This window comes from Camponotus vicinus, unplaced genomic scaffold, assembly GCF_025532165.1.
Source record: "Camponotus vicinus isolate PSW18456_S1 unplaced genomic scaffold, iyCamVici1.0 SCAF_6, whole genome shotgun sequence".
NCBI classification, from domain to species: Eukaryota; Metazoa; Arthropoda; class Insecta; order Hymenoptera; family Formicidae; genus Camponotus; species Camponotus vicinus.
This window is the reverse complement of record NW_028141978.1, coordinates 876,345-903,954: the sequence shown is the minus strand read 5'-3', so window position 1 is coordinate 903,954 and position 27,610 is coordinate 876,345. Positions and strand designations below refer to the sequence as shown.

At 25.4% G+C, this 27,610-nt stretch overlaps 2 protein-coding genes across 7 annotated transcripts; both read right to left on the bottom strand.

Moving 5' to 3' along the window:
- Positions 1-177: 177 nt before the first annotated feature.
- On the bottom strand, positions 178-26,952 carry LOC145972775 (aminopeptidase N-like). Of its 6 annotated transcripts, XM_083101690.1 has the most exons (14): positions 26,867-26,952; positions 9,128-9,237; positions 8,452-8,538; positions 7,656-8,145; positions 7,070-7,540; positions 6,767-6,950; positions 5,881-6,031; positions 5,411-5,492; positions 3,451-3,815; positions 2,818-3,095; positions 1,747-1,925; positions 1,241-1,585; positions 1,082-1,154; positions 178-327 (listed from the first exon to the last, which is right to left on the bottom strand). In XM_083101690.1, the coding sequence occupies exons 4-14, from the start codon at positions 8,123-8,125 to the stop codon at positions 202-204; spliced, it is 2,724 nt and encodes a 907-aa protein (XP_082957816.1). In that variant the 5' UTR covers positions 8,126-8,145; positions 8,452-8,538; positions 9,128-9,237; positions 26,867-26,952; the 3' UTR covers positions 178-201. The 6 variants fall into 6 exon arrangements, with proteins under 6 accessions (XP_082957816.1, XP_082957815.1, XP_082957819.1 ...); XM_083101689.1 differs by lacking the exon at positions 8,452-8,538; XM_083101693.1 differs by lacking the exon at positions 8,452-8,538 and having other exon boundaries at positions 7,656-7,902.
- On the bottom strand, positions 13,793-24,371 carry LOC145973171 (aminopeptidase N-like). Its single transcript, XM_083102409.1, has 8 exons — positions 24,247-24,371; positions 23,887-24,136; positions 23,383-23,544; positions 18,380-18,458; positions 18,070-18,151; positions 17,506-17,870; positions 16,449-16,726; positions 13,793-13,975 (listed from the first exon to the last, which is right to left on the bottom strand). The coding sequence occupies exons 1-8, from the start codon at positions 24,369-24,371 to the stop codon at positions 13,793-13,795; spliced, it is 1,524 nt and encodes a 507-aa protein (XP_082958535.1).
- Positions 26,953-27,610: the final 658 nt, after the last annotated feature.

Below are 27,610 nucleotides of genomic sequence, written 5' to 3'. Positions count from 1 at the left end.
CTTAAAATATTTTACGTTATATTTCCTACTTGTGACATTAATTTGTACCCAATAATATAATTCATTTAATCACTATGACTGAAGATCCCTTCTTTCACATAGAATTAATTCTAAATTAATCGACCGTAGAGAGATTAAGGATACCATTCATTGTTATCATGATGCACAATATCAATCGATGCGTTAAAGATCTTTATATTTTTAATCGATGCACAAAGAATGAAGAAATTCTGTCTGTCTCTTGATCTCCAACTGACGTTTTTCTATCTTGCGTTCAACATCGGAAAGAATTGGTTCTTCAATCTCTATTTTAATGAATGTTTTTATCTAAAAGAGATTATTTTAACAATTGTCATCAGTAAATGATTTCGTAATTGTCGCATTATCACATAGGTAGAGTCTCATTAACAGAATTATAGAACAAAATACGTAAAAGATTGTATATAAAATATATAATATATACAAAGTGTTTTATGGTCGTTGTTACTAATTTCTAAAGTATAGGAGCTAAAATTGAATATTTTTTGACAATAAACTCATGTTTGCAAATTGATAGTTTCAACTCGATAGCAACTAAATGATATTTTCAGTCCAAAGCTTTGCTGAAGACAACCTATTCAACGCTACTGCGTGGTAAATGCGTATTAGTCCTGCGTGGGCTAGCCCGCTATTTTCCCTATACGTTGGTTGAGCAGCGGAGGATTTGTGCAAGAGAGGTGTTTTTCTTATATATTTATTTTAATTATTGTTTTATTTTATTTCAATAAATATTACAACAGTTGCTGAAAATGAGTTAATTTGTCGTTGCATGCACGGCAATCATGTTTTTGTTGATTCTATCAGAGATTTATCATCTCTATCAAGGCGCTAGATTGTGTGAAAGTATTATTTTTGGACTTGCGTTGAAATTATGAATTTGTAAACATAAGTTAATTGTCAAAAAATGATCATTTTTGGTCCCTTTACCTATCATAACAGTTTGTATTATCAACCTTAAAACACATATACATGCATCGTAAAAAATAAATTTTCTAATAAAAGTTTAACAAATAAATATGTAACTTTGATATAGTAAAATTACCTCGTCCAACTGTCTTTGGGAATATACATTGTTAATTATAACAGTTAATGCCACAATCTTACTTAGATAACGCCTATAAAAATAAAACAGTACATTCATAATTAACATGAACAATAAACTTTTAGATCTATATATTTTTATAAAATAATATCGTATTACTTGTAAGAATATATAATTGGTCTGAAATCGTTTAATATGTTCTCAAGCATATGCTTAGTATTTTTGGCAAGAGTGGAAAGAAAAATATTAGCATTTAAAGTTTCAGTTTGTTTCATCGATTTGGATTGAAAACAAGGTAGATTACGCCAACAAATTACAAAAATATTTGGTGCTTTCATCTTTATATAATTCATTATGGTTTCAGAATTTTCATTGTAAGCCAGACATTCTGAAATTGCATGATTAATTTCTTTTATGCTGTCATTAAAAACTTTATCCCATGTATCAGGATCTGCCGTTTTCAAACCATTACAATATGTCCACCTCTTCCATCCAGGTAAAAGTCTAGAAGACAAAGAAAAGAAGTAAAAATTGCCCAACGAAATTGTGCTAACTGTTCTAGTGTTATATAAATATTTTTGATGTAAGTGATAATTAATTTCTCAAATGTTTGTACAATATAAAAAATATCTCGATAAATAATCAAGTATTATAAGAAGAATTACCTGTTTTTTTCAGAATTTGTCAGATGCCATTGCAATTGTTGATTTGCTTTTGTTCTACATGGGATATCATTTATAAAACATTTCCACTTTGCGAGTTCTTGTTTTAAATATTCAATATGATCATCATTGCTATCTTCGCTGAACAGATCCCACGTTAATTCAAGCGGTTTTAGCACTTTCTAAAATTCGATAAAAAGCATTTTTTTATTTAACTCTTTCATATAATTTACAAGAACGGATATAATGTATGTGCAAGTGTATATGTATTTTTACAGACAATTTTATTTTAATAAATACATAAAATTTTATAGCATGAACTACTACAATATCCAAATATACTGATCATTTATTTGAATAATATATATTTTATATCATTTTATATCATTTCATATCATTTAAATGCATGCATTATTAATATGTATATATCGCTCTATATACATTGATTTGTCGATTGATAAATTTGCTATAAGATTCTCTTTTTTTAATTGTTTTATTTTAATATTGCATATTGCACACAAATATCGATTTAAAAAATTTCAAATTTCTAAATTTTTATTTTTTATAAAACAGATATTTACAAATTTAATATGTACTGTATACAATGTAATAAAATTTAAAGTACAAGTAAATTTCTACAAAATATTTTATAAAGTTTTTAATATCGCCGCAAATTTTATAACGGAACAAAATTAATATAATAAAAAATAATTGTTATATTGCATTCTATAATTTTCTAAAATTAAATATAAATTATTTCATTTATAATGGAAATTCTATAATACTAATATTACAAGGAAATAGTAATTCGAAAAGTTCAAAATCTAAAAAATGTAGTTATTAAATTTAAAAACATAACCGTCTTTTAACATGAAATTTTTTACTTTTGACAAAGAAGGAATATATAATTAAATTTATTTTTTCACTTCTCTATAAGAATCTAATTTTTAAAAAATTATTTTAATGTTAAAGAATTATTTTTTAATATTATTATATATATGAAATCACGATTATGATATATATTATACATTGGCGTAATAGGAAATTTTTTTAATAAAATTTATTATTGTTTACCTTTAAATGAGGATGAGATTTTAAGAGTACGAAAATATTCGACATAAATTCAAAAGCTTTAAGCATAGGATACCATGCTATATAATCTTTCTCTTTTTGTAAGTAAGTAGCGAGTTCCCAAAACACGGAGGATTTAAGTTTCTTCTCTATCGCAAAATGGAATGCATCATCGATGATTTGCGCTCGATTGAGAACATGTATATTTTTATATTCTTCAGAATTTAAGTATCGCGCAATTTTTTGCCAATTCTCGGTATCATAATTGACACGATAGTATCCTATTATAAAACAAATTGTTTTTGTCGATTATTATAATCTTTTATTTATGTTGATAAAATATATTATGAAATGTTAAAAATATCTCGAGATTAAATATACAATTGATGATATTTCAATATTTGTATAGTATATGTGGAAGTAACTTGTATTATTTATATATATGAGATTTAGTATGTTTCTTAATTATTTATAATTAAAAGCTTATATATGATAATTCAATAATTTTGAAATACTTTAGTGTGCAAGAAATTTTGTTTAAACTTAAATTGGTTTGACTATAATCACAATGTTAAAATTATATATGTAGTATAATAAATAATAAATAAAAATATAAGTTTATTTTTCAATTTTTACCAGCTTGTTGTAAGTTTAAAATGATCCATTGATCTTTCTCAACAAAGAGTTCAATTTCTGAATTCGATGGTGTTAACCAAATATTTGACCAAGTTATGGTAAAATTGGGCTTCGATTCCGTAGTATAAGTCACGGGGAACATGTAATATTGTTTTTCATCCAATTTATTGGGAAATTGTACCGATATAGTTACAACATTGCTTGAATTATTTCGCATTACTTGCAATACGGAAAAACATCTCTGCATAGCCCACGAATGTACCATGCTTTTTACATTAAACTGATACTCGGAATCTAATTCATCTATGACACTTTGCATAGCCTTCCATAAATTATCGGAGGTTGTTTCCATAGGCTCAGCAAGTCTATAAGATTTAACATTGTGGCAATAATATTAAACATTGTATAATTGATCAGGATCATAAAAAAAATCACAATTTACATAATTTATTTACGTATTTTAATGTTATAAACCTCACATAGAGATATATAGAAATTTTTTAATTTTAATACATATATATTATTTTTATAATTTAATATATAAATTTAAATATATATATATATATATATATATATATATATATATATATATATATACAGGGTGTCCCGCAACGTGATGTCCACACTGAAACTGTGTATTCTTTGTGTCATTCTAAGTCAAAAAGTCTTAATACACATATGCCTTAAAGTCGCTTGTTTCAAAGTTATAGCGAAAAAATGCAAAAGTAGTTATTTCTCGCACTAATGCGAGAAAAGCACCTTTATGACTTACTTTATCGCACTAGTAGTGCGGAAATAACAGGCATTACAAAAAATATTATATGTATGGCATGTGCGGAAGACACACATGTGAGACTACACCCTGTATATACAGGGTGGGCCATTATAATGTCCCAAATATCTCTTTTCCTACGCCTTTTACAAAAAATGTTTTGTACAAAAGTTGTATGGTTTCAAGGGGGACATAAGATGGTGTCATTAATTTGACCTTGAATAGTTACTTGAAGGTCACGTGAAGGTCACCTTCAATTTTTTAAATGGAACCGCCTACTTTTTATTGCATATTCTTGCAACTCATCTCGAGAGTTTTTCAAAACACTATAATTAAGTTAGTTTTCATTAAGTACTTTCCGAGTTATGAAGCTTGAAATCATTTCTTAATTTTACATAAACTATAAAATATCTTGTAAAATATTCATTTTTCGATTATCTTACCTTAATACTTTTATGTACAAAATAATGAGAGGAATCAATTGGTGTAAAGAAAACACAGTTACTTTTAAGAAAAAATATGTAATTGTTAATTGCAAATTACATATTTTTTCTTCAAAACAACTATGTGTTTTCTTTACACCAGTTGATTCCTCTCATTATTTTGTACGTAAAAGTATTAAGGTAAGATAATCGAAAAATGAATATTTTACAAGATATTTTACGGTTTATGTAAAATTAAGAAATTATTTCAAGACTCATAACTCAAAAAGTACTTAACGAAAAGGTACTTAATTATAGTGTTTTGGAAAGCTCTCGAGATAAGCTACAAGAATATGCAATGACAAATAGTAGGTTCCATTTAAGAAATTGAAGGTGACCTTCATGTGACCTTCAAATAACTCTTCAAGGTCAAACCAATGATACCATCTTATGGCCCCCTCGAAATCAAACAACTTTTGTCTGAAACATTTTTCTCTCCCGGGCTTGGTTTTCGAGTTATTCTCCATTAAAGGTTAAAATGGTCCACCCTGTATATATATATATAATTTTTTTTTTTTTTCTTAAGAACAACTCGAATTGAAATTTACTCGAAAAACACTCATAAATAAAAATAACAGCGTAAATCTGAGACTTTTCAAATATGTATATCCTTTAAATAATAAAAGAAAGGAAACATTCTATCATATACTTTGGTTTTCTCTTGATGTATATATATCATTATAATATTATAATATATTATGCTTACTGAATGTTAAAATATACGTTGATACCTTTTAAAAATATACTAGGCGACAATGTTCGTTCTAACATACGCCATATGATGGAACCTAGAACGAAAATATATTATTTCTTAAACATATTTAAATTTAATAAATTAGATCCTTATAAAAAATCATATTTATGTCTTTTCATATTTTTTTGTAGTTGTAATTAAATATGTGCAGTATTAATTGGAAACAATATATAGAAACAATATATATTAGTCTTAAGTTTTTGATATCTTTTCTTACATAGTAAGAATTAATTTGTTATAAAATATTATAACAAAATAATAATAAACAAATGAATTCCGAATTACAAATAAATTTGTTTATATCTAATTTTTTTGACTGCTCTATAATAATTGGGAGAATTATAGCTTATTAATTTATTTAATAATGTTATATATTACAATTAATTTATTAAATAATGTTATATATTACAATTGATACATACTTTTGATATGGGAAAGAAAAGTGCACATATAATTTTCAGGATAGTTATCATATTCTATAACAGAACTTATATCGACATAAGTGTTGAGATCAAGTAATTCATGTTGAACTTGAACTATAAACAAATCCATCATCCGGAAATCTGGCACAACCTAAAAGTAGAATTCGAGTATAAAATTAATCGAGAAAAAGAAGCTGGTGACATATATAAACAATTATAATCTAATTACCGCTGCTAAACATAATTTGTAATATTTTGTACATTATAAAGTTTGAAACTAAGCAAATGTGTTTCTATATTTAATGTGATATGATTTAAAAAATTTAATGTTGTTATAATTACATAAAAAATATATTTATAAGATTTTGTGAAATGATTGTAAGTTAATTAAATTATTAAGGCAAGTTCTTCCTTAATAATTTTATTAATTAAGGATTAAAAGGCTCTATATGTATAATACAATAATAATGCAAATTTGAATTTCGCAACAAATAAAAGCAGATTCTCATTTTGCCTACAAATATCTATTACTAATAACTATTACTTAATATCTATTATTAATATCAATTACTAATAACTATTAACGTCATGTTTTAGCCAGGCGTGTGACGCACTATCATTCGTGGCCCTTTTGTCGTGAAATTCAAATTTATGTCAATAATTTTAAATTTAAAGTACATGTCATATTCTTATTAAATTTCTCTAAACGGATTTGAAAAATAGATACGAATGTAAAAAACTGAAGTAATCATAAGAGTTAGCAAGGTTTTTGATTGAAAAAATATCAAAAAAGGATTCACAAATATATTTAAGAATTTTCTGTACACGTTGTTGTACTATTAATTATTTTGATTACATATTTAAATAGAATTAGAAATAAAATTACCTCATCAATGATATATGTTTGGAGAAATATAATAAAGCCTTCATTTAACCATAGTTCAAACCAATAAAATGAATCCAACAGATTGCCAATATATTTTTGTATTATCTTACGTGCAACTAAGTGTGCTATTATCGTTTTGCGTCCGATATGATCTAATTCTTCATTGTAAATGATATCTGCTTCTCTAAAAATCATTATATTAATATGTATGTTGTATAAATGTTTGAAAAATATTAATATAATTTTTGAATTAAATACTAACTTATTATAGAATATATATCTATCTTTAATTATATGTATTACCTGTGAAAGACGAATCCCAAAGTCTGTTTGACTTCATCTTGTAAATTTGGGATTACGACATGATCCACTTTGCTCTCAGATGAAACAAGGGTCCACCCAATGAATCTCTTCGAATTAATCCAGTAATTTTTCAAGTGCATAGTAACATTTTTAATAACATTTAGCGCAAATTTTGCATACGGTATCAAATGCGGTCTGCACCACATGCTAATGGTTTCAGTCGAATTGAGCCGATAAAAATCAGACACCACAAATATTATATTATCTATAGAAATCAAAACATTCTTGTATAAATGTATCCATATATCACTGATTGATTTAAATTCAGTTTTTTGTATTGGCATATTCGACAAAACTTTGTATTTTGAATAATGCATTACGGTAATATCAAAAATAGTTTTTAATTTTGGCTCGTTCCAAAACGGAAATATTTGCTGTTTTTTTGTTTGGATACCTGTTGTGATTAACCACCTGCCACAGTTTAACAATATGCTTTAAATAATGATTAATTTTGGGCAATTGTAAGCGTAAAATGCACAAATACTGAGAATTTGTTTTTTATATTCCAATTTATTCTTCTACTTACTCTTTATCTCCATTTTCCTTTATGTACGAGGTTCCGAAAGACTCTCTTATTATATTAATTTTAATTTTATAAGTTATAGATAGATTGTACATTCCAGGTAATAGGACATTCTTGAAATTGAGCACAACAATATTGTCTTTATCATAATTTCTTGATATTATTGTACAATTCATTCCATTGTCATTTTTAATTAATTTCGATTTTGTTATATTTATCGAATCCGGTACATGAAAATGTATGTATTGTGCTGCATAAACAATATAAATAGTTATTACGCATTCACCGAAGACATTAGAGTAGAGGAATTGTAGCTTTATGTCATAATGCAATGGTAGTATATTATAGTCTGATAAAATGTAGTTTAATGCATTATGCCTCACGACATCCGATTCGTTGTTGATAGGATTCATTATTACCATTGCGGCAGTGCATATTGTACTAATACTTAGTAATAATTTTAATAATGACATGCTAAGTCCCTTTTGAGTGCCTATATAAAACCGTTTTCGTTATTAGTAACATAACATGTGCAAACATAATGCTAAATAAAAATATAAATATAATAAAATTTAAAAATAGAAAACTTATTGAAACGGCATATAAAATATTTTCCTTGAGCTTGAACATAAGGATACATGAAAAACGTAATTTAGAGAATTCGGAAAAAGGGAAAACAATAAACATAATTTTTATTTCTCTCAAGCTTAATTATTTTTAAGATTTCATCTTACATATTTTTGTGTTTTGCATTTCATAACAACTAAGTTCTATACGTAATATAGTTTGTATTACTAACGTATTATTTTCAAAATGTTTTTGTCCTTTCAACCTTAAGAGAATGTACTAAAATTGAACAAAGAATAAACGAACAATAAATGTCCAGCTGGAATTAAATTTATTAAAAGTTTTATTGACATAATTATTCGGATTAAACATAAAAATGATAATATAAACTTTGTTAGCACTTTCTATGACATGCAAATGTATTCGGGCAAAATATTAATTTATTGCATATTTTTCATACATGTTCGTTACATATTCAACTTGACATATTCTATTTATCTAATGTTTGAGAATATTGACTCTAGGCAGTCATTATAAAAAAAATGTTTTAAAAATTAAATACAGGTAATATTACGCATTTGTGAGATAATTTTATAGGTACAGTGCAAAATTGAATATACACACAATTTTGTAACGTCAAAAAATTTATCTGGATTTTATATTTTTTATATATCAAGGAGGTAAAATTATGCTATTACAATACATGTCTAAATCTCTTCATTTAGTCGCAATATGTAGAAGATGAAAAATATTGCAATAAAGAAGTATATTTATTTGAAAATTGAAGAGAAATATCTCTTTTAAGAAACAAAATTGTCTGTTATTTCGTTCACACATTTGTGTATGCTTATGTTCAAAAAAGAAAAAGAGATATGTATTTTATTGTATATTTATTTTATGTCTTTTACCTTATTTGTTGAACCAGCCACAGATTTAATTACAAATTTAATATTCAATCGAGATCTTACCGCTTCGAGAGGCTATTATAAACTGATGGTGCTGTCGGCTGTCGGCATACCTGTAGTCAAGTGTATAAGATACGTGTCATATAAATATCACCTTGATCATACATAACAAAGAAATATCTTATTTTCATCGCTCTCTCGAGAAATCAATATGTATATACTTATAAATTTTGTATCTCGTTTGCATTTATAAAGCTTTTATTTAGAATAATTTTTCTCGAAAAACGTTCAAGAAATTCAATTGAGAATTGTATTTTGTGTATAAAATAAAAAAATATTTTTTATTTTTTATTTTTTATTTTCTATAAAGAATTACCTTTTTGCAATGACTTATTATATATATGAAATATAAATACAAGAGAATATATATTTGTATCGTATCAGTTAAGGTATTTTAAATTTTATTTCCTATTTATATGACACTAATTCATACGCAAGTTAATGTACTGGTCTAATTTGTTTGCTACATTTAAATAATCTCTCTCTCTTTCTCTCTATTCCTCTACATAGAATTAATTTTAAATTAATCAGCAGAGAAATTGAGAATGCATTAATAGTCATCATAATACACAGTGTCTATAGTAATAATAACTTAAATATAATTGTCGCTAAAAATCTATTACTTATAATACTTACTAATTTTTCTCTTAGTATATGTATGGATTTTTCGCGCATGCATAGCATGAATAAAGTGTCAGTATACAGTTTCTAATAAATTTTAATGTCTTATTTCTTCCTTCTAATTCAAGAAAATTAAATAATAAAAAAGTAATTGAGATAATATAAATATACTTTTTCTAAAAATAAGTTAATTAATTTTTCGAGTATTTTAATGTAATTTTTAACAACTGAGGCAATTAAATAAGGATATAATAAGGTATTAATTAGGAAAATTTGTTATATTAGTGCATGTAACAATAACAATATTGATTGTAATTAAATTTCTGCATATCGTTCATTTTACTATATAACAACTTCATAACAGTTTAGTATGATGTTAGAATATTTAAAATGTTCAATAATATTTGAAAGAAAATGTCAAAGTGTTATATTACAAAAATTATATTACGAATAATACAATTAATATTACGAATGAGCTTACACTTACTAAGTACTAAAAATGTATGCGAGGAATGTATGATAAGAACTGACAAACGCGAAATACCAAATAAAACGAAACATACGGTATCATCAAATAAAGTTTCCAAGTATTTTAATTTATCGGATTCTACATGTATACATCCAAAATCATTTGTAAATAAAATCAGGAAATATATTGAGATCATATTTTAACGTTTTTGCATGTTCGAAAAATGAATGACAAACAGAATTTTAATGTTACGGTTGAAATATTTGGTCCATACATCGATATATTCATCAATCCAAAAAATAATACTTTTCTCGTTATGATACTCTGCGGTAATGTCTAATATCATTTCTCTAATTTCGGAATGTTCAACTGCGGACTACCATGTCATCTGACTTTTTATTTCTTTATTATGACAATTACAATGATAAACGGATTGTAAAACAAGATAACGAGCATCCTTATTTGATGCATAGAATAAAACCTAATTACTTACAATGTTTATGAAAAATTATTTTTATTCTATGCCATTTTTTATTTTAATTGTCTGAGTAATAAATGATCCTATAAACGGGTATTTACTTACTTGCAGTGTTTCTTCATGGCAAAGAAAAAAGAAAAATTAAAGAAACCTTAATATACACTTCTTCACTCTTTATTAATAACTTCTTTATTTGAAAGATGTAAGGAATATTGGTCATGAGTATTCCGATTTGATCCATTTTTTTACTGAAGAGATTAAGATTTACAGATTTAAACATCGAAAAACATTTCCTTTCTCAACCTTCATCATTACTACCGATCATCATTATATATAAAGCATAAAATAAATTTGAATTTGTTAATATCGAACAAATATTACTGTTTCAGTCAATTATTGAAAATATAAGCATGGATGCAATATTAGTAACACATTTAATTAATCTTTTTATGTAATGCTAAATATTTAATATTATATAAATATATATTAGCAAGAACCCCATTCACAAAGATTAAAAAAATGTAATCATTTATCTACTTCTCATTCTTGGATTAAATTAAAAATTATAATAGTAAATGTTATTGTATAATAATTATACAATAACGAGTTATAGAAATATATAATTTTATATTCGTATTTTATTTTCGTACATATATTAAATTTAATACATATTATATTTATTTAATACATCTGAATTCTGATTTTTATATAATTTAAGTACAAAGTTACACATTTAAAGACACATAATTAATAGCATAAATGCACATCATAAATATATGTACTATATATATATATATATATATATATATATATATATATATATATGCATATTATAAATATGTGTATACCATATATATATGTATACCATATATATATAAATATATATATATACATATATATATATACATATATATATATATATATATATATATATATATATATATATATATATATACATATATATGCATATATATGTATATATGTATGTATATGTATATATGTATATATGTATGTATATGTATATATATACATATATATACATATATATACATATATATGCATATATATATACATATATATACATATATATAAATATATATATATATACATATATATACATATATACATATATATATATATATATACATATATATATATACACATATATATACACACATACATATATATTTATGTTTATGTTTATTATTATGCATATATGTATGTACAATAAATATTACATAAAAAGTAATCAACCATACGTATAGAAATATTAAATCTGCATTACAAAGATAATCAATATATAATGTAAAAATTACTTACAAAATTAATTAAAAACCATTAAAAAATTATTAATAATTATATGAAAGTATTGAATAATTACATATGCCAATTTATATATCTTATCCCCAACATTTATGCTATGGTCTCGAGACTGTTCGACGCATTATAAATGTTTACATTTTTATTTGATGAACAAATATTGAAGAAATTCTTTCTGTCTTTCGATCTCCGACCAGCGTGTTTCTATCTTGCGTTCAACATAGGAAAGAGTTGGTTCTTCAATCTCTGTTTTAATAAATTTTTTAATCTAAAAGAGATTATTTTAACAATTGTCATCAATAAATGATTTCGTAATTGTCGCATTATCACATAGTCAGAGTTTCATTGTCAGAATTATAGAACAAGATACGTAAAAGATTATATTATACAATATATAAAATGTATAACATGTACAAAGTGTTTTATGGTCGCTGTTACCAACTTCTAAGTATAGGATAAAATTGAACATTTTTTGACAATAAACTCATGTTCGCAAATTCATAGTTTCAACGCGATAGCAAATAAATGATATTTTCAGTCTAGAGTTTTGATAAAGACAACCTAATCAACAGTACTGCATGGTAGAAGCGTACTAGAGTCCTGCTAAGGGCTAGCCCACAGGGCTTTTTTCCTACACGTTGGGTAAGCAGCAGAAAATGTTGTGCAAGAGAAATGTTTTTTTTATATTTTTATTTTAATTATTTTGTTTTGTTTTATTTCAATATATATTACAATAGTTGCTAAAAGTGAGTTAATTTGTTATTGCACGCACGGCAACGTCAGACCATATTTCTGTTATTCTATCAGAGATTTAGCATTTCTATCATGGCGTGAAATTATGTGAAAGTATTATTTTTGGACCATGCGTTGAAATTATGAAATTGTGAACATAAGTTTATTGTCAAAAAAATGATCATTTTTAGTCCCTTTACCTGTCATAAGAGTTTGTATCATCAACCTTGAAACACGTATAGATGCATCGTAAAAAGTAAATTTTTTAATAAAAATTTAACAAATAAATATGTAACTTTGATATATTAAAATTACCTCGTCCAACTGCTCTTTAGAATACACATTGTTAATTATAACAGTTAATGCCGCAATCTTACTTAGAAAACGCCTATAAAAATAAAACAGTACATTCATAATTAACATGAACAATAAACTTTCATATCTATATATTTTTATACAATAATATCGTATTACCTGTAAAAACATCTAATTTTGTAGTAATCATTTAATATGTCCTCAAGCATATGCTTAGTATTTTTGGCAAGAGTAGAAAGAAAAATATTAGCAATTAAAATTTCAGCTTGTTTTACTGATTTGGATTGATGATAAGGTAAAGTATGCCAAAGAAATGCAAAATTATCTGGTAATTTTATCTCTAAATAATTGATTATGATTTTAGGGTTTTCAATGTAAGCAAGACATTCTAAAATTGTATGATCAATTTCTTTTATACTATCGTTAAAAACTTTAACCCATGTATCACGATCTGCCGTTTTCAAACCATTACAATATGTCCACCTCTTCCATCCAGGCGAAAGTCTATAGAAGATAGTTCAGAAAAGAAGTAAAAATTTTTTAACAAAATTATGTTAATAGTTTCTTTAGTTTGATGAATTATTTTTGATATATATGATATATATATATGTTTGATATATATGATTATCATTTGCATTATATAAAAGTATGCGTATAAAGAATTGTAAAAAGATTACTTATTTTGTTTAGGATTTATCAGATGCTTTTGCATTTGATAATTGGCCCTTCTTTTGCATGAAATATCATTTAGAATACATTTCCACTTTGCGAGTTCTTGCTTTAAATATTCAGTATGATCATCATCGCTATCTTCTGTGAATATATACCATGTTAAATCAAAAACTCCTAGTATTTCCTAAAATTTGATAAAAAATATAGCATCTTTTTATTTCATTCTTTCATATTATATAAAGAACAGCTATAATATGTATGTTCAAAAAATATACACATATTTACTAGACAATTTTATTTTCATAATTTTATGATATTTATAGCATTAACTATTATAATAATCACATTAACTGATCTTTTATTTGAATAACTGTGTACATACATATTTTATATCCAAATGTTTCTATATTCTTAATATGTATATTTCAGTCTATATAAGAATGACTCAAATGTCAAGTGGTAAGCCCGAAAAATAAAAGTTTGAAAAATAAAGTCTTTTACATTTTATTAATCATAAATATGCATATAAATGATTTAACTATGTAGGTCCAATCTCGACCTTGAAAACAGACGATTTTAGTGTAATTATATTGGTGGATGATAAATCCTATTATCTGCACCTGAATTCTACTAATGACTCGGAATTAAGTTTAAGTTTGTATCACTTGGAATTTGGGTTACTCATATATTGATCGTTGAATTTGATATAGGATCAATTATTCTCTTAATTTAAATCTGTTGCATATCAAATATCGATTTTAAATAGAATTCAAATTCAAAAATTATCAATTTTTATACAGGGTGAGTCAAAAGTATGTTTTAAAAATTTGTGAGCGTGTTCCTGGATAAAAAGGAAGAACAAATGTTCATTTGAACATATGGTCGCAAATGCTTTGTTGTCGAGATAATGGACATAAATCAGCAGTATCAAATAATGCTTTATTTGAACGTTTACAATTTTGTTATTGTTGTTTGTTTTTTTTCGTTCAAATAAAGCATTATTTGATACTGCTGATTTATGTCCATTATCTCGACAACAAAGCATTTGCGACCATATGTTCATATGAACATTTGTTCTTCCTTTTTATCCAGGAACACGCTCACAAATTTTTAAAACATACTTTTGACTCACCCTGTATAATTATAATTATATTAAATATAGTATTTACAAACGGATTATTACTGGCTATATCAAATTTATTTTAAAATTATGAGTCAGTTTCTCTCTCTCTCTCTCTCTGCAAATGATCTTTCTCTCTTTTCAAATTTTTAATACGCGCCGCAAACATTCTATTACGCAAAAAAATTAATATATAAAGAAAATAATTGTTACTATAATATCCTTAAATTGAACATAAATTACAATGCACCACATTATTATTTATAATATATATTCTAAAGTCTTAGCATTACAAGAAAATAACATTGTATTACAAGAAGATGGCAATTTCAAAATTTATAAAATGTGATTATTAAATTAAAAAAACAATATATATATATATTTTTTTCTTTCATATTATAAATAATAATGCGGTGCGTTGTAATTTATGTTCAATTTAAGGATATTACAGTAATAATTATTTTCTTTATATATTAATATATATACAGGGTTAGGAAAAAGTCTGGATATCCCCGAAAATTTTGGAAACTAAGGGTTATGGAGGAAAACTTCAAATACAAAAGTTGTAGGATATCAAACGGAGCATCTCATGGTAATCTTGACTTTGACCTCGACAGCGACCTTGAGGGTTGTTTCAAAGTCAAGTTGTTTTTTTCAAATGGAACCCCCATTTTTTATTGCATATTCTTGTAGCTCATCTCGAGAGCTTTCCAAAACACTATAATTAAGTTAGTTTTCTTTAAGTACTTTCCGAATTATGAGGCTTGAAATCATTTCTTAATTTTACATAAACTATAAAATATCTTGTAAAATATTCATTTTTCGATTATCTTACCTTAATACTTTTATGTACAAAATAATGAGAGGAATCAATTGGTGTAAAGAAAACACATAATTGTTTCGAAAGAAAAAATGTAATTTGCAATTAACAATTACATTTTTTTTTTTGAAACAATTATGTGTTTTCTTTACACCAATTGATTCCTTTCATTATTTTGTACATAAAAGTATTAAGGTAAGGTAATCGAAGAAAGAATATTTTACAAGGTATTTTACGGTTTATGTAAAATTAAGAAATTATTTCAAGCCTCATAACTCGGAAAGTACTTAATGAAAACTAACTTAATTATAGTGTTTTGGAAAGCTCTGGAGATGAGCTATAAGAATATGCAATAAAAAATGGAAGGTTCCATTTGAAAAAAAAACAATTTGACCTTAAAACAACCCTCAAAGTCGCTGTCAAGGTCAAAGTTAAAGTTACCATGAGATGCTCCGTTTGATATCCTACAACTTTTGTATTTGAAGTTTTTCTCCATAACCCTTAGTTTCCAAAATTTTCGGGGGTATCCAGATTCTTTCCTAACCCTGTATATATATGTAATTATATATAATTAAATTCTTTCTTTAAAATCATTAAATATATCTATTTTTTTAAGAATTATTTCATTTTATTATGATATATGAAATCGTTATATTAAACCATAGATAATTTATGTCTTAATAGATAATTAAAAACAAAATTAATAATTGTGTTTACCTTGCATTCAGTCTGTACGTCTAAGAATGGGAAGATATTCGACAAAAATTCAAGTGCTTTGATCATAGGATACCATGCTATATAATCTCTTTCCCTTGACAAATAATTAGCGAGTTGCCAAAATATGGAGAATTCAAGTTTTTTTTTTATCGCAAAATGGAATGCATCATCGATGATTTGCGCTCGATTGAGAACATGTATATTCTTATATTTTGCAGAATTTAAGTATTGCGCAATTTTTCGCCAATTCTCGATATCGTAAAAGACGCGATAGTATCCTGTTATGCAACAAATCAATTAATTATTAATTTATTAATTATTAGATTCTTTCAATTTATTTCTATAAACTGAATAATATTGGAAAACCATGAAAATTGTATTGACAAATGTGAAAAAATCGCAAAATAGTAAAGAACTTTTCTACTGATTTAATTTGTTCTATCAACGTATGATGCGAGGCGATTATTAATACTCCCCACACGGTCTGGCTATAAAATTTTACGTCTAATTTGATAAAACATGTCCAAACAGCAAAACCTATCTTTCGCCACTTGAAATCTCTTGTATTAATCTTTAGCTACGTCTCTATTAAGTTTTATCCATATTTTTTCAGTACACAGTTTATATTCGAACCTGATTTGTGTGACAAGTTTGTTTTGTCTCGTCATGGAAGTGTTTATCAAGCAACGATATGCGATAAAGTTTTGTGTAAAATTGGGTAAAATTATTATAGAAACAAATGAAATAATAAGAAAAAGTTTAAAATGGTTTAGAAAAAATATGACATTATCATATGTCATATGTGATATAAATTTATAAATAGAAAATGAATGATATGACATATGATAATGAAAATGAATGATATGACATGTGATAATTAAGTAAAACTTAAAAACTTGTTTAAGAAATTTTGTATAAATTCAAATTAGACTAGAAACTTTGACTCAAATTTGGCTACAAGCATAATGTTTAAATTATATTTTATATATAGCCAATTATAAATATAATATATATGTTATACTTATACGAAAATACAAATTTATTATTCAATTTTTACCAGTTTGTTGTAAGTTTACAATGATCCATTCATCTTGCTTAAGAAAGAATTCAATTTTTGAATTCGATGATGTTAACCAAATATTTGACCAAGTTCTGATAAAATTGGAATTTTGCTCCGTAGTATAAGTAATAGGTATATAATATTCATTCTGTTCATCCAACTTGCTGTGAAATTGTGCCGATATAGTTATAACATCGCTCGAATAATTTCGCATCACCTTTAACACGGGGAAACATCTCTGTATAGTCCATGAATGTACCGCGCTTTTTATAATAAATTGATACTCGGAATCTAATTCATCTGTGACATTTTGCATAGCGTTCCATAAATAATTGGAAGTTTTTCCCATAGGATTAGTATATCTATAGAATTTAATATTGTGATAAAAATGTTAAAAATTGTGTATAATTGATCAGCATCATAAAAAGAAAATCACATTTTACATAATTTATTTGTACGTATTTTAATATTATAATGTACCTTTCATAGGTATATAAAAATTATAATATAATTTACTATACGTATATATTATTATATTATAATATATTATATTTTACTCACGGATGATTCAAATATTCAATGATTCTTTTTAAAAATATACTATGTGGTAATGTTCGTTCTAACATGCGGCATATGATGGAGCCTAAAATGATACACAAATAAAGAAATTAATTTATAATATATTTTAAATGTTTTTGTCGCATTATTCACACAAGTTTGTAAATAAATGTGTAAATATATTGTATAAATAAATTAAAACTAACAGGCACGGAAAGGCACGGAAAGGCACGGAAGTGTCCACCTCCGATTTTGATGAGCTTTTAATATGTTGTTTTCTAGACAGAAATAAGGGACACGAATTTTTTTATACGCCCATACGCGTGTCTAGGAGGTAAAACACCCCTTTGAAGAAAATCAGTTTTTTCCTTTCGAGATGAATATTTCAGAAACTATAAGAGATAGAAAAAAATTTTTAAATTAAAAGTTAAGTGGCTTCAAGAGTACTTTACAATAATTACAAAAAAATTTTTATTTTTTTAAATTTTCAAAATACCCGCACCACTAAATATATTTTTTTTTTATTTTGAAATTTCTTTATTACCAAGTGAAAGGTTATTTTTTTACGAATCCAACCATATATGATTGTTATGTTTCGAAAAGTCATTTTCCAGAATTAATTATAAACCTCCCTATAATACGCTATTCGTATCCGTCCATGCGCTCGATTTTTCGCGCAACACATCTTGTTTTTCTGTAATAAAAGATAACAAGGATACATTTATCTATGTAATTACGTTTTTTTCGCGTGTATAGCTAGAATAACATTGAGATAACAAATCAAATTTATATTTAATATGTGATAAGACATTAAAACGTTAAGTATAAATAAGCTATATATAATATATATAGCTATATATATTATATATATATATAGCTTTATATATAGCTATATATAATATTGTTTCCCGTAAAGTCACAAAATTTGTTACAAAAATCTATAAAATCAAAAGAATCTCTGGAAGTAGAAAGCAATAGATTTATCAAAAATGTAAAATATTATATTACGCGTTATGGATATGAAAATATATATAATTCAGAGCAAAGCGGTTTTCAATTAGAATTTCACAGTGGTCGTTCTTTAGCAATCCAAGGTACAAAAATGGTAGAGTGCACAGCACAGTCAATATCGGCAATTACACATAGTTATGCTATACAACCAACAATTTCAGGCGATGGTAGATTATTATCACCTCTTTTTATTGTTTTAAAAGAACCCACTGGATTATTCGGTCCGAGAGTAAAAGAAACAATGTTTAAGGAGAACAATATTTTTGTTATGGCCTCAAAATCTGGAAAATTAACATCACATCATTTTGAAATTTGGTTAAAAGAAGTTTATTTTTCAAATGTTGATTCTAAATCAGTTTTATTATTGGATTCTTGGACTGGACATTGTCCAAATATAATTACAAAAAATAAACCAGAATCTGCTGAAGATATTGTTTTTTTAACTATACCAGCAGGGACAACGGGTCAAAGACAACCATTAGATGTATATGGTTTTCGTTTGTGGAAAAATTTTATAAAATATTTTTCAGATATTGTCATACTTCTAGATTTAGAAATTAAACTTCATTCACGAGATGCCATTTTAAAATTGCAATCTTTAACACACTATCAATTTTCATCACCGAGATTTAGAGATTTATTTAAATATGCATGGCATAAAAGCGGTTATATTGAAGATAGACCAGCACAATTTGAAACGCCAGTTGATTTTTGTTTTAAAAAAATTTTAAACTAACATGCGATGTTTGCGGCAATATTGGTATAATTACTTGTGCATGGTGTAAGAAAACGCTATGTTTACAACATTTTTTTCATGACCACCATTTTTGTAACAATTTTAAACCATAATTTTATTTATGTACATAATTATATCAAATGCATTTATACATTTATATTGTGCAATTGAATTATACAATTATGTTATAAAATTTCTTATTTGTCTATTTAATAAAAAGCATTATATATTTATATATGATTTAATAAATGGGTATTATGGATGTATGTTTACACCTTCTTTTATCTTATCCTTTCTCCTCCTCTCTTATTGATGATCTTTATAAAATTGTATGTTACAATTACAAAATTTTCATATATATTACTTTTTTTATAATATTATTTACATAAATGTCATTATCATTATCATTATCATTATCATTATCATTATCATTATCATTATCATTATTATTATCATTATCATTATTATTATTATTATTATTATTATTATTATTATTATTATTATTATTATTATTATTATTATTATTATTTCATCTTGTGCTATCTTAATTAAACAAATTTAGAGTCTCGTGCGTCATTTCATGCATACATTTTGAGCTTATTTATACTTAACGTTTTAATATCTTATCACATATTAAATATAAATTTGATTTGTTATCTCAATGTTATTCTAGCTATACACGCGAAAAAACCGTAATTACATAGATAAATGTATCCGTGTTAGTTATCTTTTATTACAGAAAAACAAGATGTGTTGCGCGAAAAATCGAGCGTATGGACGGATACGAATAGCGTATTATAGGGAGGTTTATAATTAATTCTGGAAAATGACTTTTCGAAACATAACTTAATCATATATGGTTGGATTCGTAAAAAAATAACCTTTTACTTGGTAATAAAGAAATTTCAAAATTAAAAAAAATATATTTAGTGGTGGGGGTATTTTGAAAATTTAAAAAAATAAAATTTTTTTTGTAATTATTGTAAAGTACTCTTGAAGCCACTTCACTTTTAATTGAAAATTTTTTTCTACCTCTTATAGTTTCTGAAATATTCATCTCGAAAGGAAAAACTGATTTTCTTCAAAGGGGTGTTTTACCGCCTAGACACGCGTATGGGCACGTATAAAAAAATACGTGTCCCTTATTTTTGTCTAGAAAACAACATATTAAAAGCTCATCAAAATCGGAGAGGGACTACACTTCCGTGCCTTTCCTGGTAAGTAACAAAGATTGTGTATTTAAATCTATAACAAAAGTTGAAAAATGTTAAGTATATTCCAATGAAAACCAAGCAAGAAATATAATAATTGTAGCAGATAGAAAGTAAACGATTAGATAAATTTTTGATTTATAGGAAATTCCTTTTGCTCATAATAGTAATAGCATTACATTAAAAAAAGTAAAAGGTATAAAAAAGAAGAAAGTTAAACAATACATATAATAAGATTAAAAATTAAAATAAAAAGAAAAAAAAATAAAATAAGATAGGTGAAAACAGACATAAAAGAAAGTATAATGATAATTTTTAATTATTTTGTTTAAAGAATCTAACTAAGTTATCGAATCAGCTGTTACTTAAAGAGATGCTTTGCTGGCTGAACTAAAAAAATTATGCAATCTGAATATCTGTTCGTCGACAAACGACTAATAGATCCATATCTACCATATAGATTTATAGATGAATTTCATGTAAAAGCAAGCTTTTTGAGATATCTACCCGATATATACAAATTGAGTAACATTAAGATATTAGAGCGATCAACCATTTATAACTTTATGTAAAAATGTGAGATGAAAAAGGAAATCTGCTGTTACACAGAGATAATAGATTCAATTCATTCATTATAATCATATATAATCATGACAAGTACCATGATGCCCATGGGCTTATCTAGAAAAAATAAAATCTTACGCAAAAAGCAATGTTGAACTTATTCTCATTAATCAAAATGCTACGACTACTCTGATATAACCAGACTATATAACGGAAGCAAACTTCAAATGAGAACAACTAACGCTCAATAAAACAATTCAATAGTTAACAATTCAATAGTTGACGTTAATGAACTATTTACATATTTGAAAAATAAAGCCTAGTTTCTGTGAGAAATATAGTATTTAAAATTATTTTAATATGTCTATCAAAGGATAAATCTACTCTTATGAATAAATATATTTAAATTTAATAAAAATTTAATCATTATATGAAATCAATAATATTCATTTCTTTTTATATTTTTTGTAGTTGTAATTAAACATGCAGTTATAATTAGAAACAATATACAGAAATTAGTTTTAAGTTTAAAATTCTTTTTTTATTATCATAGCAAGAATTAATTAAAATATTATAGCAAAATAATAATAAATAAATAAACTGCGAATTATACAAATAAATTTGTTTATAATCAATGTATATGTACATACCTTTATTATAGGAAAGAAAAGTATATATATAATTGTCAGAAGAGTATCTATCCTCTATCTCAATGTTTATATCGATATAAGTGTTAAGATCGAGTAATTCATGTTGAACTTGAACTATAAACAATTCCATCATCCGGAAATCTGACACAATCTAAAAATAGAATTCGAATATAAAATTAGAAAGAGACGAAGAAGCTGTCGATACACTTATAAACAATCGTAATTAATCGCTACTATTAAATATAATTTATAATATTTTGCACATTATAAGATTTGAAACTACGAGTATAATAAAGTATGTCTCTATATTTAATGTGTATTATAGTATAAAAAATTAAATGTCGTTATAATTACATGAAAATGTATTTATAAGATGTTTATTAAATGATTAAAAATTCTTTCTTAATAATTTTAACAATTAAGAATTAAAAGGATTTATGTATAACAATGTTAATAATACGAATTTGAATTTAGTAGTAAATAAGAGCTAGACGCGGATAGTGCAGTAGATTGGAAATTAATTTTTACATGAAACTGATTAATTGTATATCGGGCACAAATTTTTCTTTGTCTATATACCAAGTGTATAATTAAATCTCAATTTGAAATTTTTAATAAAATCCTCTTAACATCTCTGAAGAAGCGTTGGCGAGAAAAATGGCAAAAGGAACGAAGTCGCTGAATCGAGAATCAAACGCGAGTTTCATTTACCAAAAAACTACTTTTACCACTAAGACTTCATATCTCGATGCTTCTTATTTTCTGCCTACAAACATTTCCTACTAATAATTATTAACACTTAATGTTTCAGAGAGACGTGCGACGCACTATCATTTACGTCTGACTCTTATTCAACGTGAAATTCAAATTTGTGTTAATAATTTTAACTTTAAAATACATTTATTTTCTTATTTTTAAAATACATTTATTTTCTTATTAAATTTCTCTAAATGGATTTATAAGAATTTAAAAGATTCGAGTAATCATAGACTCAAATTAGCGTTTTCCATTAAAAATATATTGAATTTCAATTCAAAAAATATTGAAGAAACATTTACATAAATATTTAAGAATTTTCTGTACACATTGTTGTATTATTATTTATTTTGATTGGGTATTCAAATAGAGTTAGAGATAAAAAAACCTCATTGATAATATATGCTTGGAGAAATATAATAAAGCCTTTGTTTAACCAATAAAAATCCAACAGATTGTCAATATATCTTCGTATCGCCCCATGTGCTACTAAAGATGCAATTCTCGTTTTTCGTCCGATAGAATCTAATTTTTCATTATACATGATATCTGCTTCTCTAAAAAATCATCATACTATTATTATACTATTATGTATGCTGTATAAATGTATGCGAAATTTTGGTTATTAATATCATTTTCTAATTAAAAATACATTACCTTATTATTGAATATATTTATTTTTATTTATATATTACCTGTAAAAGACAAATCCAAAAATCTGTTTGACTTCATCTTGTAAATTCGAGATTGCGACATGATCCACTTTGCTCTCAAATAAAAGGACTTTATTCAAATTATTCCAATAAGTTTCGAAATACATAGTAACATTTTTAATAACATGCAGTGCAAATTTTGCATGCGGTATCAATTGCGGTCTGCACCACATGCTAACGGTTTCAGCCATGTTAATCCGATGAAAATCGAACACCATAAATGCTACATTATCTATGGAGATTAAAGGATTCTTTTTAAAATATGTCCATATCAGATTATTGGCCATCGGTACAGATTCTTGTATCGGCATATTCGACAAAGCTTTGTATCTTCGATGATGCTTTATGGAAAAATCAAAAGAAATTTTTAATTCTGGCTTATTCCAAAACGGAAGTAGGTTTTTTGTTTGGAGATTTGTGATTAACCACCTGTCACATTTTAACGATATGCTTTAAATAATGATTTTTAGACAATTGTAAACATAGAATGCACAAATATACAATTTGTTTTCGATATTTCAATTTATTCTTCTACCTACCCTTTATCTCCATTTTCGTTTATGTTCGGAATTTCGAAAGAGTCTTCTACGATATTAATTGGAATTTCAGACCTTATATATAGATTGTATGTTCCAGGCGACAAAAGATCTTCGAAATTGAGCATAGCAATATTGTTTTTATCATCATTTATTTTTGAATTATTTTTATTCATTTTATAAATCACTCCGTTTTGCTTTAATTCCGTTTTCATTATACTCATTGGAGCCAGTATATGAAAACTTATGTGTTTTGTTGCATTAATAATATAAATAGTGATTACGCAGTCACTAAAGAGAAAATCATCTATGAATCTTAACTTCACGTTATAATGTAACGGCAATATATGATCTGATAAATCGTAGTTTAGTACGCTGCGCTGTTCGATTTCGGATGTTTCGACAGTAGGACTCGCTGTTGTGGCAATGTATATTATACTACTACTTAATAATATTTTTAAGAATGACATCCTAAATTTTTTCAGATATCTATAAAAATGATTCTTTTATTAGAAACAAAATGTGTGTGTCTATATATATAAACTCCTTAAAAAGTTTACAATTAATATAAGAATCACATACAAAAGAGTTTAGCCTTATAGATTAATTTCTTCCCATGCCGACAAAGTTTGATGAAAAAACATAATTTAAAAGAAACCTTTAAAAGAAACATCAAAGTAGAATTTTTCAAATTCAGTACGGTGTCTTCTACATACTCAAAATAATATTTTACAACTCCAAATAATTATTGTACAAATGATTCTTATATATATTTATAGTTTGTATATATATTTTATTATAGGGAAATATCATATCACTTAAAGAAATTAGGATTATAGAGAAAATTGGTATGATTATTTAAAAAAAGTATTGTTGGCAAACGATATAGTGACATCTTATTTAGACATTTTGAAGAAATAAATAATTAATAAAGACTTATTATTATTATCTATATAATCGAAAGTTACCAAAAGTACGATTTTGGCAACTGGTTCTTTAAATCGTACTTATAAAATTTAGTTTGAAAACAATAATACGCAATTGTTAAGAAATTGTAGGAAAAGAATATATTTATGAAATATTACATTTAGGAAGTAATGAACCGTATCATTTTTTTAAATATTCCTCCTAATATATATAAAAAATTTATATTTCTATGTTTATTTATATTTTAGTTGAAAGATGTAGAAACGAAAAACGAACGAAGAAGAAATATGTATCGAATTTTATTTGAAACTTTGCTGATATAGAAATATTTTAATATTTCTGCTCAAATATGAAAAAGTTCTAAAAGAAATTTCGTTAGCATTTGTGTGATGGTATACAAATGTATTCGAACACAAAATTAACTTATTGCACGTTTTTCATGTTCGTTACATATTCAACTTACGTATTCTATTTATTTAATGTTTGTGAGAATAAGCACTCATTATTAAAATAATGTTTTAAAAACTAAATAATATTAAACATTTTCTTGAGATAATTTTATAGCTACAGTGCAAAATTAAACATACCCACAATTTGTAACGTTGAAAAAATTGCCCCGATTTGATATTTTCTATATATGCCAAGATGATCAAGTTATGCTATTATAATACACATCTAAATATCTTCATGTTACGTGTAACATATATAGAAGATGAAAAAAGTACTGGTAATAAAAAAATATATTTATTTGAAAATTGAAGAGAAATTCAATTATTTTAAGATTTTTTCTACTAATTACATATTTTTATGTCTTGCATTTTATGGCATTTTACATACAAAACAAATTTAAGTTTAAAAAATCTATCTTTTGATCTCTCTCTCTCTCTTCTTCTTATAAATATATTTTAAATTTTAAAATATGGAAGCATTGAAACGTATAAGAAATGAAGGAATTTTCTCAACAGCTTGGTTTTTTACGTGGCATAATGTTTATGTTTAATAACATGTTACTTTCAAAGTGTGTTTATCCTTTCAACCTTAAGCGAGTGATGTATTAAAATCGAACGAAGAATAAACGAATAATACATGTCCACCCGAAATCAAATTTATTAAAAATTTTATAACTATTCGGATTAAACATGAAAATGATAATATATACTTTGTTAGCACTTTCCATGGCATACAAATGTATTCGGACAAAATGTTAACTTATTGCATGTTTTTCATACATGTTTGTTACATATTCAACTTAACATATTGTATTTATCTAACGTTCGAGAATATTGACTCTAGGCATTCATTATAAAAAAAAATGTTTTAGAAACCAAATATAGGAAATATTAAGTATTTCTGAGATAATTTTATAGCTGTAGCGCAAAATTGAACATACATACAGTTTTGTAACGTCAAAAAAATTACCTGCATTTTATATTTTTTATATCTCAAGAGAGGTGTCAAATGTGCTATCATCAGTATGCTATTATAATACATGTCTAAATGTTTTCATGTTAGTTGCACTATATGCAAATGAAAAAAGTACTTGCAATAAAGAAATATATTTATTTGAAAATTCAAGAGAGCTGTCTCTCTTTTAAGAAACAAAATAGTTGGCTGTTATTCCATTCACACATTCGTGTATGCATATATTCAAAAAAGAAAAAGAGATAAGTATTTTATATTTAATTTAATGTCTTACCTTATTTGTTGAAGTAACCACAGATTTAATTCGAAATGCGCGAACATTCAATCACGATCTTACCGCTTCGAGAGGCTATTATAAACTGATGGTGCTGTCGACTGTCGGCATACCTGTAGTCAAGTGTATAAGATACGTGTCATATAAATATCACCTTGATCATACATAACAAAGAAATATCTTATTTTCATCGCTCTCTCGAGAAATCAATATGTATATACTTATAAATTTTGTATCTCGTTTGCATTTATAAAGCTTTTATTTAGAATAACTTTTCTCGAAAAACGTTCAAGAAATTCAATTGAGAATTGTATTTTGTGTATAAAATAAAGAAATATTTTATATTTTATATTTTTTATTTTATATAAAGAATTACAATGACTTATTATATATATGAAATATAAATACAAGAGAATATATATTTGTATCGTATCAGTTAAGATATTTTACATTTTATTTCCTATTTATATGACACTAATTCATACGCAAGTTAATATACTGGTGATAATTTGTTTGCTACATTTAAATAATCTCTCTCTCTCTCTCTCTATTCCTCTACATAGAATTAATTTTAAATTAATCAGCAGAGAAATTGAGAATGCATTAATAGTCATCATAATACACAGTATCTATATTAATAAAGCTTATAAATATAATTGTCGCTAAAAGCTAAACATGAAAATGACAATATAAACTTTGTTGGCACTTTCCGTGGCATACAAACGTATTCGGACAAAATGTTAA

Excerpts from the sequence above, each read along its gene's own strand:
- LOC145972775 (XM_083101690.1), bottom strand. The coding sequence starts at position 8,125 with ATGTCATTATTAAAATTATTACTAAGTATTAGTACAATATGCACTGCC. Across the intron at positions 6,951-7,069 it reads TTGGGATTCGTCTTTCACAG|AGAAGCAGATATCATTTACA; the intron begins GTAATACATATA and ends AATGATTTTTAG. Across the intron at positions 3,816-5,410 it reads AACGTATATTTTAACATTCA|ACTTGCTGAGCCTATGGAAA; the intron begins GTAAGCATAATA and ends TAAATCTTATAG.
- LOC145973171 (XM_083102409.1), bottom strand. The coding sequence starts at position 24,371 with ATGCTCAATTTCGAAGATCTTTTGTCGCCTGGAACATACAATCTATAT. Across the intron at positions 18,152-18,379 it reads TCCTAGACACGCGTATGGGC|GCTCCATCATATGCCGCATG; the intron begins GTATAAAAAAAT and ends GTATCATTTTAG. Across the intron at positions 17,871-18,069 it reads ATTGAATATTTGAATCATCC|ATATACTAATCCTATGGGAA; the intron begins GTGAGTAAAATA and ends TAAATTCTATAG.